This window comes from Galendromus occidentalis, unplaced genomic scaffold (genome assembly GCF_000255335.2).
Source record: "Galendromus occidentalis unplaced genomic scaffold, Mocc_1.1 scf7180000077384, whole genome shotgun sequence".
Taxonomy (NCBI): Eukaryota; Metazoa; Arthropoda; class Arachnida; order Mesostigmata; family Phytoseiidae; genus Galendromus; species Galendromus occidentalis.
The window spans coordinates 731327-745913 of record NW_003805372.1 but is presented as its reverse complement, the minus strand read 5'-3'; the positions used below and the strand labels follow the sequence as shown (position 1 = coordinate 745913).

The window sequence follows — 14587 nt, the reverse complement described above, 5'->3', positions numbered from 1 at the left end:
CACATCAGAGCCTCGTGAGCGAAACCACTCCAAGGAGCCTGATTCCAAAGGAAATGAGATTTCGAAGGAAGGAGAACGGACTAAGCCATTTTCGGATTTCTGGGGTGTTCGAACTTCTCCCGACATTATCCGGGATAACCATTCGTGGGGAATCCATCCTCAGCTCCCGTCGTTCGAGCGACATATCTTGGATTCCGCGAAAGTCTACGCCATCATCGATGACGTCCGAGATTTCCTCAGCGGTATCGCGAACCCACTTCAGAAGACTCGATTCGCCAATCAGAATTTCCAGGACACTATCGTTCCTAGACGCTGGCGAAACACAATACCCTGAAGTGTCGACGGCGAAGCGTCCGTCGTTCCGCATTTACGTCATATCGCAGATTCACACGCTCGGCTCTCTCGATAACTCCCATTCGTTGATTTTCATGTTCGAGATTCCAGGAAATGGAATACCCGCGGTGCGCGCCATAATGTGTCGATTATTCCACTAACGAGACTTCGATTCCGCAGGTTATTGGAGGTCGTCATCTGATGAAACCAGGTCGCGGTATCGTGAGTCCGTTCGTGGAAATCGAGCTCGTTGGAGCTGACTACGATAATGCTAAGGTCAAGACCGCCACGATATGTAAGTTGTGGAGAGAGAGAGCTGTCTGACCTCGCTTCCGCTCAGGAATGCGCCATCGGAAAACGATATCGAGCTAGACGGGGTGCTTGAGCGATGAACGATGGCGACTTCGAACGCCAGACAGCACGATTGTCACCGGGAAGCGCGAGGGGCGAAAAATCGGGTTCATGGAATTGTCTCCTCCGCGGACGCATTGTTTTCTTTCGATGGAGTCCCCTGTTGCCTCCGATCGTCGAGAATAATTCGACTCCGAATCGAAAACCCGTCTCCTTCCGCTTTCTGCTGCGAAAATTCTCCCTCCGCAGCAACAGACGAAGCGGCGAGCGGAGAATGACCGTTATTGTGTGGTATCGAAAAGAGTTTTTCGGGGCACAGCAGAAGCGTTTCCGAAAGCACTGACGATGCACAGCAATTACTCGAAACAATTACTAAATCGAACTCTCTTCCTTTCCCAGCTGACAACGGTTTGAACCCTGTATGGAACGAAACCTTCCTCCTGGACGTCGCAAACCCTGAATTAGCTCTGCTCCGGTTCGTCGTATTCGACGTAGACATGTTTGGTGACCCGAACTTTTTGGGCCAAGCCACATATCCAATCTTGTGTCTCCGGACTGGTTACAGAAGTGTGCCTCTGAGAAACGAATACAGTGAGGATCTAGAATTAGCCTCTCTACTGATACATTTCGACATGATTCCCGCCAAGGTTAGTGAACTCTGTACGACTTTTGCCACCTAGCCTCTCCTTTCATCATTCCCGTTTCGGATGTCGAATTTGAGACGTTGTTTCCAACCTGACAACGCTGCCCGACGCTCTCGAGGAAGACTGGTGTTGTAAACTTCATTTTCCCCCCAGCCCGAGGATGAAGTTTACGCCTCTATTCAAAAACTGCGGGATGAAACTCGCGAATTGGACGCTCGTCTCGGTGGTGTTGACGGTGGTCTCGACGCTGAAACTGCTTCCCAGATTCGGAACACCCTACAGGAAATGAAGGAACAACTCAAAACGAAAAACGACCATAGAAGGTAGGAACGAAGGCCCTGGCTGGACACGGGTTCAGACTAGTTCACTACGAATGGTTGTATGTGCCAGTCGATGATGCCAAAGCAGAATGTGGATTTTTGGTATTCGCTGTTGTGCAATCAGCTGGGCGCGCATCGCTCCCGGTATCGGTGGGAAGAAATTCCCAGTTCTACGTTACTGCTCGCAGCTAGGTACTCATGATAATTTTGGGCTCTCACAACGTGTTTTATCTCAAATTACGCAAGCAGCTCCAGGAGAAAGTAGGCGTTTAGGTGAGTTATACCAGATTCTATGCATTACTGGAACGATGCCTATCTGCCGTAGACGCCGAAGCTCTGCAAGGAGCTCGCCGCTCGCCAAGTCCCGGTGATTGTCTGCTCGCTCGAAGTTGTCGTGACTACCTGGACGACTAATTGAGCTGCCTGCTCCCGAGAAGAATCAAGCGGACTCGTTACTCTATTTCGAGATACCGCGACCTGAGCGGACTCAATTCGGCCAATTACACTTGCCGCTGCTAAGTCATTAGCCGTTGCGGCGTCATCCGCAGACTATGCCGCGGGAGCCAACTCGGAAGACGCTGCAAAACGCTCAATCAGTGGAAATTATCAAGAGAGTAAAGAAAGAGAGGTCGCGTGTAGCCCCGATGGACGGCTTTCGGCATGGATTCTGCCTGTCCCATGTCGCTCAATGCCTGCAGCTTCCTCGAAGAAATGACGTTTAGGACAAGAGAGGGCTGAGAGCTTGTAGAGAGGACAATTTCTCACGAGAGAATCGTCAGGATCGGAGCGGGTGAAGAAGATTTGGAGCAGAGGAGGCTTATCAGAACGATGCAGGTCAGTCGGCGATTGTGTGGCTTGGGCCCGAAGAGTGCGTGAATCGGTTTGTCGTGCTGTGAGCCCAAGCAAGTAACCTGCGCACTAGGAGTGGATATCGGTTTGGAGGACGCGGAGATATTCTGACCGCGTTTCTCCGCTCGCCAATCTGGCCCGAAGAAGCGGGCTCGACGGGGGATTGCGGGGGCGAAAGAATACAGAAAACCGCCAGCCGCCTGGCTACTCCTACGACAAGCGTCGGCGTCAAACGTCCCGGGAGTGGAACTCCCCTTAGCCTGATTAGATGCAGTTTTTCAGCAGTGGGAACTTCAAACTGCTGATCGATGAACTTTTTTCCCGCGGAACTCGATGACTCGCTTGCTGCATGAGATTCGAATGCGAAGAGTTCATACCTGGGCTCCCGTCCTATCTTTTTCGTTCCGCATCCCTCTGCCTTGAATAATCCGCGGGAAGGAATCTCGTTTCGGTCGGGGTAGAAGGATGGATCCGGATAATCTGCGGGTATACATATCCAAGAACCGATCTGATGCTTGTACACTTTTCCCTCTGAGAGGAGTGCCTTCGAATGTCGATAACCTTTCTCTTCCCGCCTCAATTTGATGATGGAATGATAACAATAATCGAATCGAAGAAAGTTCCCTTCGGAAGACAGCTTCGAAATGTAGTGATCCAATCTTAGGCTTGTTTCCGCTTTCTCTTTACCAGGCAGCTGCTCCTACAATGTTGATAAGGATACAACATCAACGCGAGTACGACTCTACAGCGAAACCGCGTAATTCGCAAGCGGAGATTCCGTTACAACCTCATGGACTAGCTATGATCCGATGCTGCTCTATCATCGACGTGCCGTACTCGACGAATCGAGTCTTCGGTGAAACCGAAACGCTGACATCGTCGTCTCCGTCTCCTTCCTCTAGTGGAGGAAACATTCAACGATCCATGTTTGTTGTTATTGTTGTTTGACGGTGCCAAATGTTTGATCCTTACAGTTTTGCATACGTATCACTCCTGTAGCGACTGTTCACCGGAGTAGGTGGGGTTGGATGAGAATGAATAATTTAGGTTCGGGGAGTCATCGGGCGAATAAGATCGCTAGTGTCTCCTAGGGAGGTTCGGCAATCTTTCGGGAGGTCTTGTTATTTCGGTGAGGTGCTCCATATTGTGACTTCCATTCCGAGCTTGTGGTTCGATCCGATGAAATTTCGGACCGCAATTCTATGGGTCGAAAGATTTATTGGAACGGTCAATCATTTCGAGCGGCTACAGGTAGTTTGGACTTGAGTTGATTTCGGAAAGGATAGATCCGAATCCGATCGGACTTCCCCGATTCTTCGATTCTATCGAAGCCTGAGATCTCTTCTTCCTTGACTGTACAAAAAAAATGATCTCTCCCGAGCGGGAAATATTAGGACTCTCCGAGTCCACGCATGTTCTGCATCCGGAGACGGATGCTCGATATCGGGTTTACATGCTTGGGGAAAAAAAACTGAATTCGTGCTTCTGGAGACAGAGCCATGGGTTTAGTTCAATATTTTGAGAAGCTGACGACCATCATGAAAATGGATACAATACTCGAAAACTATTCTTAAAGGACAGGAACTTGGCAATTGTTATCGCTCACACTGAAAGGTGATCACTGATCACTCATCATCCGAATGGAATTGTGGGGAGATTCCTATCTATTGTCACTCTGAGCACCCAAAAACCATGTTGACTATGCTGATGACGTAACCCCCAGTGTGTGACCCTGGGATAGCCTATGTAGGTATATCGGTTAGACCGTTATGGAGGTTTTAAATTTGATACCGTCGTTACTCACGGGTAGCAATGACCAGCTCTCCATGTCTCGGGTCTGATCACCGATGTCGGAACTGAAAAAAAATCAGATTAGCATTTACGCCGTAGATCTTGACATTGGATTATTGGAGTCTGCAGAATAAAAATGGAGGGAAATGCCCATCCAAGGTTATATCGAATAGATCGCTTCTTGAACTTGTGTAGGATGACTTTTGCGTTACTCAGGGGCACCATTCCATTTTTGATTTAGTCTGAGCGGAGCTGCTGAAATCAGCGCCAGGCGCTTCTCCGGCTGAGTACTCCACTGGAGTTCACAGTCTCGGTCCTTGGCGCGCGCAAAGCGATAGAACTCAGAACTTCTCTCGAAATATTACGCCACACACAGAAGTGTTGCGTGACTCCCGAAAAAATCTCGACACGCGCTCAGTGGATTCGACTCATGTTTCTTGCATGTACATGTTCTGTGAGAAGCGCAAGAGTTCGTCCGCAGTGCCGGGAAGGCGGGTACCCATTCCAGAACGGGGCTCGCTCCGAGGAACTCACTGCTGCTTGGACCAACGAAAGTTCCTGGTCTCTCATGATGATAGGGCACAGCTGCACTCGCAATGCCCGACTCTCCTGAATCAGGCCCACAGCTCTTCCCATCATGATGAATACCCCAGTTCGGCCGACACCGGCGCTTCGCTGCGAAAGACCTAGGGCGCTAGCTGAAGAGCACAAGTCACGCCAGGTCAGAACGTAGGATTCACGGGAGATACGCTGATGTTCGGGGCAGCTAATACTCATACGATCTCGCCAGTGTCCCGGAAAACTCATTGCCGCAAGTTTGCGAGGTCGGAGGGCACCGATCGAAGTCCCTTTGGTGGGTTTACTTAAAAGAGGGACTAAGTGCCTAGTTCTGCTAGACATGATGGCTTGAAGGGGTATAAGTCCCTAATGCCGCATGCAGTTTGCGGGTGACTCTTGCGTCTCGGCTGCCTGGGAGGAATATATTCACAGATTATGATTCCGAGAGGCGAAAAACGAGCAAGTGTCGAGCGTACGCTTCGAGTTTCCCAGACGACGCACTCGTCCCTTGTCAAGCTCCCTGTCGCTCTGGTTTGCGAACGTGCTTTGCGGGCCTTCTTTAATGCTTTCCTCTTAAGTCCATCCGGAATGCCTCACGGGGGTAAAATCGCGGATCGCCCTTCTCGCATCGGAACTCTCTCGGGACGAAGCGGAAATGACAGCCAAGACCTCCAGAAAACTCACCGATACGACTAGGACTGATACTGCCAGCGTGTCTTGACATTCCATGCCTACAGAAGTCCGAATCTCCCCTGGGGTTCTGGATCTAGTCGCCCGCATACAGGAGCCGAGAACTCCAGATGGGCTATCCGAACCCGCGTGAGTCAGGCTTGCTCAGTCATTACGGCCCGCGGTTGGACTAGCCACCAAGTTCTCTATTGTCCTGATTGAAATTGTCAGGTACACATGGGATGATTTTTTTTTAATTCCGTCGACACAAAGTCACCTGATTGAAGAGTTCTCCACGACGTGGGAAATATCCGGGGCGGTTGTCCAAGAACATCCGACTCGAGCTGTTGGATGGACGTACATAGGTATTTCGATCCTCACCGCGGGAACTCGATCTCTGAGATCCGTTAACAGGAATGATCCCTGATACGAGATCCAAAAATGAAATGAGCTACTGCGAGGTCCCGCCCCTTGGAAAGATTGGGCTCGAGAGAGTGGCCCCCCCCCCAGCTCAGGTCTGAGCGGCGCGCCGCATTGATCGGAACCCTTTTGTAAACAAGCCGAGCTCGCCTTATCCGCCCACGCCTATGGGTCGGCAACTTCCCCAATAGACTCCGAATTCGAGAGGTTCTGCTTTCCGAGAAAGAGGATTCGGGCTTCATCTTCTGCCATACGAGGCTTGAATTCTACGAATCTACGTTCTGTGGGTATAGAATATGAGGAACGGTCCTTCTGATGAAAGCCCCATCGAAGGTCGTTCTTTCAGATGAGTTCCTTAGTCACATGGATCCGGGAAAGCCGGGCAGAGCATGAGTGCCCTGCCTGCTGTGATGCTCTGTTTTTCCATAGCGCCGCCTCCGGCCAAATCCCTACGGCCACATGGCACAGACTAGATGTACATCAATACTGTCGCACATTACCAGGGAAGTCCAGGCTTAAGCTGTCCGTTGGCCCCTTGGGTCCGGAAGGCTCTTGTCTCGAGGGCAAAGTTCTGCTAAGTTGCTTTGCCGTGCTCCGCTTCCCTCCACTGCTCCTCCTTACGCTGATCAGCTGCCCGGCTTGCCCGTTATTGCTGTGCTTCGAGTGATTGACTGACTGCGTAGGGGTGTGTGGGCGGTTGGCCGCTACTGCTCGGAAAGGGGCAAAGGCCGGAGTCCGGCTGCGTACAGCTCAAGTTCGATGTCGAATTACTCTCGCTTGTGTCGCCGTTGCCTTCAGCGAGTCCTCCTCAGTCACGTCGTTAAATTCATTTCGAGAACTTTCCAAATGACCACGAGGATTTTATGTTCCAGCGCGTTATTCGTATTGCGCATGCGGCACATCCCCGTTTTGTCTGATTGCCTTCAGCTTTGATTCCTTGGTCTGTTGAGTCGCTTCCCTCGGTCGTGTCGCTTCCATTGTTTTGTGTGCTTAAGCTGCTCGGGACCTTATGTTGGGGTTGGCTCGGCACGTGTTTGAACTAGGTGGCTGTGACTCGGCGTATGTGCCAATCGGCGATAAGGGAGCCGAATATAAATGAGTGCATGACGTCGCTTATTTGCTGATGCTTACTTTCCTCTGCCACGAATTGCTTGCGGCATTTCTGTCGTTATGGGAGGGAACGAGAAGCCTCGTCGAAAACAGCTTCAGCAGCAGATTTTCGTTCCTGTTCGAGTCTAGGTATTTAGGAAAATTATCTTGCGGCAACTCTACATTGCTCATCTCAAATTGAACCAGCCGAGCTATCTCAAACGAGCTCCCCCAGGACAAAACGAATGCACAGGCGAGTATGACGGCGGGTTCATACACGGGCCTCGAAGGCTACGTATTATACCGAACCGTCGTAGACGTCGGAGATCAAGGCTGCTGCTCAACGAGTCACGCTGATTGTGTGTCTGGTCGATGTTGTCATTGCTATCCTGCGTGACTGATTGAGTCGTCCGCTCCCGCGAAACAATAAGAAGATTTGATACTTTGCCACAGGATGCTGAGACCACAGCGGCCTCGTCTCGGCCAGCTCGGCTTGGCTCCGCTAACTCATCAGCCACCACAGCGTCATCTGCAGATTGTGCCGCGGGAATCAAGTCAGGATGCTCTGCCAGACGGTTAATCACCGGAGGAACAGACGGAGGATAATCGGAGAACCCGAGAGAGGGACAGGTCACCGTGCCCTTCGATTGATTGATCTCGGCTCGGTATACTCCATCTGGTCGCGTGTGCATAGTTCCTGGTAAGGTGAATCGTCGTATGTATCCAGTCGGCATACAATACGAGCTCATTCGGGCCACGCGCTCCAGCTCGAGCTGATTTTGAGACTGAATCCAAAAAATGCTCATCAAGGCGATGCAGGTCAGTCGGTGGTGGTGTTTCCCGAGTTCGGGAGCCGCGTTTGTTTTCCTGCGAGCCGCGTCGGGTCTCTAGCGGGCCGGGAGCGAGCGCCAGCGAATAAGCTGTCAGGGAAGGTCGGGACCCGTTGTTTGAATGCGGGAGCCGCTTCTCCTCTCGCTAATTTAGCCGACAAAACGGACTGAATTGTGGACCGCGGGCGGGTGACCCGCAATCCCGCCGGCCCCGCGTGGAGCAAGCGTCCGCTTTCACCACGAGCCCCGGGGCCCGCCTCATCATACCTGAGCCCGTCGATGACCCCCAACAGCTCTCGGGCCCTTGTAGAAAGTTCAGATTGCTCTGATCGACGTAACCCGATCTCTCCGGATTCCAGCGGTGTCCCTGTTGCATCTGCCTCAGAAGCAGGGTGTTTACACCCGAGCTTCAATTCTCCCATCCTCGTACGTTTACCGCGAAAACCTTCGAGGTATTTGACAGAGGCTGAGTCACCTGGACTAAGACATGCCCGCGGTCTGCTCCCGCAGAACTCCCTGAATTGGGGTTTTCGCGAAAGCGATAAGCTGTAGTTCCATTCTGGCATTCAAAGTCCGTCAGAAGCACTCAGGAAGCAACCATTGTGCACTCTGTCGAGAGTCAGGGAATCCACTTTTTCCTCAGATTCTCATTCCTCGAGCGAAACGGACTAGATCGGCCGCGCATCGAACCCGATCATCGATCCTATGTATCAAAAAAGTGAGACTATGCGATGTCAACGAATCCTGTCGAGCGGAAAAAACGGGATCCTGAATGAAGATGATGTCTAAGCCCGAGTCCATACCCGACTCCTCATGAGAACTTTTGGAGTCTAGAGCTCCCGGCATCATCAAGAGAGGTCTTCCAGGACCTGCGAATCGATTCAGCAACGTCGACTCCGCGGACTTCACGCCGTCGGCTCCAAAAGCGGCATTAGAGTGTTCGGTCTCTTTTTGGCGGAGGACAGTAGCGTGCGTTGTCGTTGGCCAACGGGAGAACCCAATCAGACTGGCCGGAGCAAGATAAGCCGGAGAGACTGAGACGACTGCGATTCGCCCAGATGTGGATTCCCCTTGATTTAACCATCTCACGACCTCGATTCAACCGTTTCCCAGGGCAGACAATTTTACGCACTCTAATCAGAGCCTATCCCCGGCAACCTTGAAAACTCCGAGGGAATTCTAAATCATTTTCTCCAAGCCCCGATGCCGGCTCGAGTACGGCAGCCCCACATAAACCCATCATTGGATCCATCATCTTGCTTGAAGCGGTAGAAAACATGTCCTGTCCAAACCCCATGGAGAGTTAAGCTTCCGTGGAGGTTTCCGCACGTGGCGAAGGCGCTGTCCATTCCTGCCATCAGCTCTGATGTTCCGGTACAAGATGTTCGCTCTGCGACACGATTACCGCGGCCCGAGACGCAGGACCTTGAAAAAGAACCCCCACAATTTCTCCATACAGTTGTACGGAGCGATGGATGCCGCGAGATGATGGATCGAGTCCCGCGCGGCCGGTAATAGCCCTCATCCATCTATCGAATCGAATGTATGTATGTACTTCTGAAATGTTTCCGTTGCGGAAACCAGATCCGAGCAGGATGTTGACCGTGAAGCTGTCGGGCCATCGCAAGTCCCGAACCCGGGAGGAGACCGGTGGGGCGCTCAGGATTTTGCGTCCATGTCGAGTCTTCTTCCGTCTGCTCGGCGTTCGTTTCTTGCAATTCGAAAAGAAGTCGTCCCTCGGAACATACCTCGAGTGGCTTCTCAGGATGACCATGTGGTCGGCCTTGTTGGCGTACGCCGTCGAGAGAGCTCTGTGTGTATTCTCGCTCTTGACCAACATCAAGAACGGTGGGTGGGGTTCATTAATTAGCTTAATCTAATAGAACAGCGGTGTGCTGTAATTCTCCGCTGTGCGGTCAGAACTCGCTGTGTGGACATGTCGTTGTTCGTTTTCAGAGACGACAGTTCTCTCTTCGGACGGAATCCATTCCGTGGTCGGGTACGCAACTTCGGTCATGCTTCTCGGAGGCTTCCTTTCGATTCGACGCCGAGCCGAAGTGAACGATTTCCTCCGCCGAATGGACAAGTACACCACTGCGACGAGGGATCCCCAAGTGTCTTATAAATCGAGCTCGGTGTCGTTCCTCTACGCGCTCCTCTCTGTTCTCGTCCTGCACTCGGCCTGTTTGAGCTACACGACATCGGTCCTGGATTACAAAATCGTTGAAAGAGTTAGCACGGTCGTACCACTGCCGACGGACAACGCGACCTCGGATAAGAGCGCAGCTCCGTCCCCGACGAAAACGTCGAAAACCATATACTCTGACAATTTTCTCGGAGGCCGCTTCGACAAACCGGAAGACGCGGACGATCTCGAGAACTCGAACGACGTAACGGAAAATCAGTCGGCGAGCTCAATTCAACCCGTCGACGTCGACAGCGCGGCAGACGGAGGCGAAGGGCACGGAGACGTTGGAGAGGTCGATGACGAGCTTCATCAGGAGCGTCGAAGGCGCCGACGCTCTGCGAGCGTTGCCGGCGGTCTCCCGGTGAGGGAGATCATTGTGGATGCGGAGCAAATCTCAGAAAACGACGCAAACGAGCTCTATGATACTGACCAAGGTTCAGTCGACTATAACGTTCCGGAGTCGGGGAGGAAGGTTCGTGACCTCTCGACGAGAGCGTGCCCTAGGATGCGGAGTCGATATTCCCGCTGATTGTCTATTCTCTTGGTTGGATCAGAATATTCCTCCAGACTCAGATCACCGCCAGATAGGGGAATTCCAGCCGTGCAACAGAGGAACCATCAATAACTCCTAAGTTTCCCTCGAGCAGATTTTGTTCCGATCGAGGAGAGGCCTCATCGATTCGGCGATAGACGAAGACATTGATGGAGATGGAGTAAACTTCATCGAGCTCTTCAAACCGTTCCGTCTGGCCGTCATGACTACACGCTACTTGATCATCAAGAATATTATATACCTGAGGTAGTCCTCTCCGATTCGATTTCGACTCAGCAGCTCTCGAATAATGAGTTTTCTATGAGACCTCGAGAACGATTGCGTACACTCCGGACGTCTGCGGATCAGTGATACGGTATTTCGCTGAATCGACCAGTCGGGAGTGAGGGAATCTTCTTGGTTTCAGCGTGACAATGATCAGCTGTTTCTGCAAGATAATCCGCGGCCGTCTCCTCGAGGTCAGTTCCCGATGGTGAGCTCGCTCTCAAGAATTATTCCACATATTGGACCGAGAATTCAAGCATTGGAATCGGTTCCATTTCAGGTAAACACCCGAATGCTCGATAAACAGACCCCCGAGTTGACGGTTGACGTGCTGGCGGATGTGCGTCAGAAGCACACTCAGTGCCTCTCCTTGCTGAGAGAGGTCGAACAGAATTTCAGGTACGATACGATGCACTTTACGCCGGCCGCGGTCGGTTCTCTGCCATCGCAAAATTTTGCATCGCTGATCGTTTCCACTTGTCCACGGAATAAGATCGAACGACGACGAGGAGAGCTGGATGTACCCACTCTCATACCCGAAATAAAGGAGCTACTGTCGATCCGAGAGCCCGTTTAAAGTGGCTCTATTATTTTGACCGCGTTTATGCACATATTTCGATGGAAAGTCGTTATTGGATCGAGATCGCATCCGTCGTTTCAGTTTCTTCTGCCTGCTGTGGAACGTTCTGACTTTCCTCGAAATTGTTTACATGGGTCGAATGATTTATGAGATTCATGCCACCACCCTCTACGAGCTCCCGAAGGACCAGCGCTGGATATGGGGTCACAGCGCTGTGCTGTGCGTCGACATCATCCTTCTCACTGTCTTCCATCTGAATTTCATCAACTCGGCCGCAAGTGCGCGACTCGAGGCTCTCCGAACCGTCGACCTCGTAACCATCGGTGAGTTTCTCGCTGCGGAAACTTCCGCGGAGCTAGCGCGGTCCGAGGAATACTGAGGAGCGAGGAGTACATACTATATCGCATCGGTAGATTTCGCCAAGACGGCAGAGTTCCGACCCGATCCGGCAGCGTCCGAACCCGTCAGGGTCTCGCATCGGAATGGAGCCTGGCCGATGTTGGTACCTACGGCAACTTCTTTCGACGGTTCTCCGTTGCGTTGTCCGAACAAGGCGGAAAAGATCAACCAGTTCCTCCGAAGTACATATCCTGACCAGTTCCTTTAGCGGAGGTTCTGGCACGGGGCTCGGCACTGGCGGCTCGAGCTGCGGAATGGCGAAGGTCGGATAGGAACCGTTCCAGACGATTCGTCCGATGACACTCGAAATATTCGGAAATGGTGGCGAAATAGCTCGCTGAAGCGAACAACCCCACGCGACTCAGAGCGGAACGGGACAGAAAAAATCAGAAGCGCCTCTTGAACTTTCGAGCGAGTCTCGTTCGTACGCTCCCTCGCCCGCTCATCCTCATCGCAGGAACGGAAGGAGAAGTGGGCGGGCTGGCAGGCGGCAGACTGTTTCTTCGAGCGCCTCCCTTACTACTTGCCAAACTAGTTCGCTTGCCGACTTGCCGTGAGAGATGACTTCAGGCGAGCGCCCACGTAATCCCTGGAGCTTTAACTCATTACTTCTTCATTTCTCAGCTCATTAGAGGCTTAAACTCGACGGGCTCCGGTAAACGGAGGAACGTGGTGGCGTCACGCCAAGTTGCCACGAGCCGCAGACTCTCGTTCCATCGGAGCGGCTGGCCGTTCGCGGACCTCCGTGACCAGCTTAGTGTGTCCGTTGCCTTCAGCTAGTTCATCAAAACCAAAACGGATCCGGGCAGGCTCGCCTGTCGGAAGATTCCGGTATAAAAGGAACGACGCCCATCACACCCATGGCTGGCTGGTCACTTGCTCGCCTGTCCGTCTGTCTGTCTACCCGCTCGTCTGCCTGGCCGCTCATCTCTCCGTCCATGCGTCCGTTCGTTCGTCCTCTGATTCGCTCTTCCTGCTCCGGCGCACAAGGGCAGGAAGACAGGAGCGTTCCATGTTCGGGAGACGCTCCTCCATCCTCATCGAGAGGCCTGGTTTAACTTTTCAACTTTCCTCCTGCCCGTTGAAAGAGACAGCGGCGGTGTCCGGGACACCGGTTCGGGCCTTAGCGGCCGGCGGACAGAAGAAGCCGTCAAGGGTGCGGCGAGCTCAGTGACACGCCTATGAACCGCAACTTGCCGTCGCAAAGAGACATAGACTGCGGTCCATGAAAACGAAGGACGCTAAGGAAAAATGCAAAATAAGGACATTCGACGGAATTATGACGTTCTTATCTTCGTCCAGCGTACCGAGGCAAATGAGACTCCAAGATATTTGAGCCCCGTGATGGGCCTCAGGACCGATCGCGAAGCGAAATGTAACGCACGCCCGTCATGGCGTCTCTCTCGCCGGCCCACTCTAGCCTCACTCCCTCCTTCGAATTCCCAGTCTGGGAGCTTCGATGGGCGAAAAAGCGGAAAACAACTATGGATCTCTCCGCGCAGCTCCACGATGACGCACTCGACTCTCTCCTGTCCCTTGAACCGTGTTCCCTATTTCCGACAGGGATTGACTACTCGTCTCAGGGAAATCGTTCGCTTTCTAGGAACCGCCAACATACCACCGAGTCGTATCGAGGCCCACCAACAGGCCGAACTGCTGGTGTCGGTCGCAACGATCCGAGATCCGGGTCTCAGCGTTTGGGACATCTTGCCTCAAACTCGAGTTTTTGGGTACTTTGTCCTCTTGCTGGCCTACATAGTACTGTATGCGCACATCCAGTTCCTCAGGGACGGTAAATGGAGGGACGTATTTGGACAAGTTCTACAAAAAAAGCGGGTACGTCCATGATTCGTGTACGCCGCACGAATCCGCCTCGTTCTTCGTTCTCCAATCCTTCAGACCGGTCTCCGCTTCGTGCGCCACAACGGGCATGGGCTCTCCCTATGGTTCCCGCAGTTCTCTCTATCGCGACGAAATCAATCACGAACTTGCATGCATTCGGTTTCGAATCCTTGGAAACGGTTCTGAGATTTTCTCCCGCTACCAGTTTAATTCAACTCAATTCCAGAGCAAGTCGAGCCGCCGGAATCAGATGAGGAGAGCCTCATCGGGGAACTCGACATGGATGTCCCAATGTAGGGATAGACTCGCTGAGGAAATCTCGCTTGGGAGAGCCTCTTCGGAGCGAATTGTCTCGGTGATGACCAGAATGGATCCGAACGAGGTTGTGTGATCCACAATTGTGAATCCTGATTTTGCTGAGGCTGAGACGCCGCTGACGAATCCGAGAATCAACTCACCGGTCTTGTTTTTGTCCGTTGACTTCCCCCCTCCCACCTCCCTCCTTAATCAGGCTAATTCGATATAAGCTGGAGACGATGCGATCTCCCTGCGTGCCCCAGGGTCTGCTTCGGGCATCCTCCTTGGTTCCCCGAAAAATGTGAATAGATTTTCTCTCTGGCTTGAAAGAAAATAGAAGCAGCTCCGTTGACGAACCTGGATGCGGATTGTTCCATGAACGAGAGCAGTCAGGCGCGACTCTGAGAACCATTGAGCATCGAAAACTGTCGGAGATGACCTTAATAAGAAAAGAAGGGCTGGGTTGCCGATTACGAAAATAGGACGTGTATCATTGACATCGGAAGAACGGAAAAATGCAGACAATTGATGATTTCCTCGGGTGCAGTCTCAAGTGGGCTAGAGACCCGGCTGGCTTGTCTCTCATGCCCCCAGCTCAATGAGGGCCCTT

The 14587-nt window shown here is 52.4% G+C and overlaps 1 protein-coding gene across 1 annotated transcript in view; it reads left to right on the top strand.

Moving 5' to 3' along the window:
• sl (small wing phospholipase C gamma 1) overlaps nucleotides 1-3371 on the top strand; it is a 32017-nt gene extending 28646 nt beyond the window's left edge. The window contains exons 17-20 of the mRNA XM_018639167.1: nucleotides 514-628; nucleotides 1084-1331; nucleotides 1482-1651; nucleotides 3188-3371. Coding sequence (XP_018494683.1) covers nucleotides 514-628; nucleotides 1084-1331; nucleotides 1482-1651; nucleotides 3188-3209 — 555 coding nt within the window. The 3' untranslated portion in view covers nucleotides 3210-3371. The remainder of the gene's footprint in view (nucleotides 1-513; nucleotides 629-1083; nucleotides 1332-1481; nucleotides 1652-3187) is intronic.
• The last annotated feature ends 11216 nt before the right edge of the window (nucleotides 3372-14587 follow it).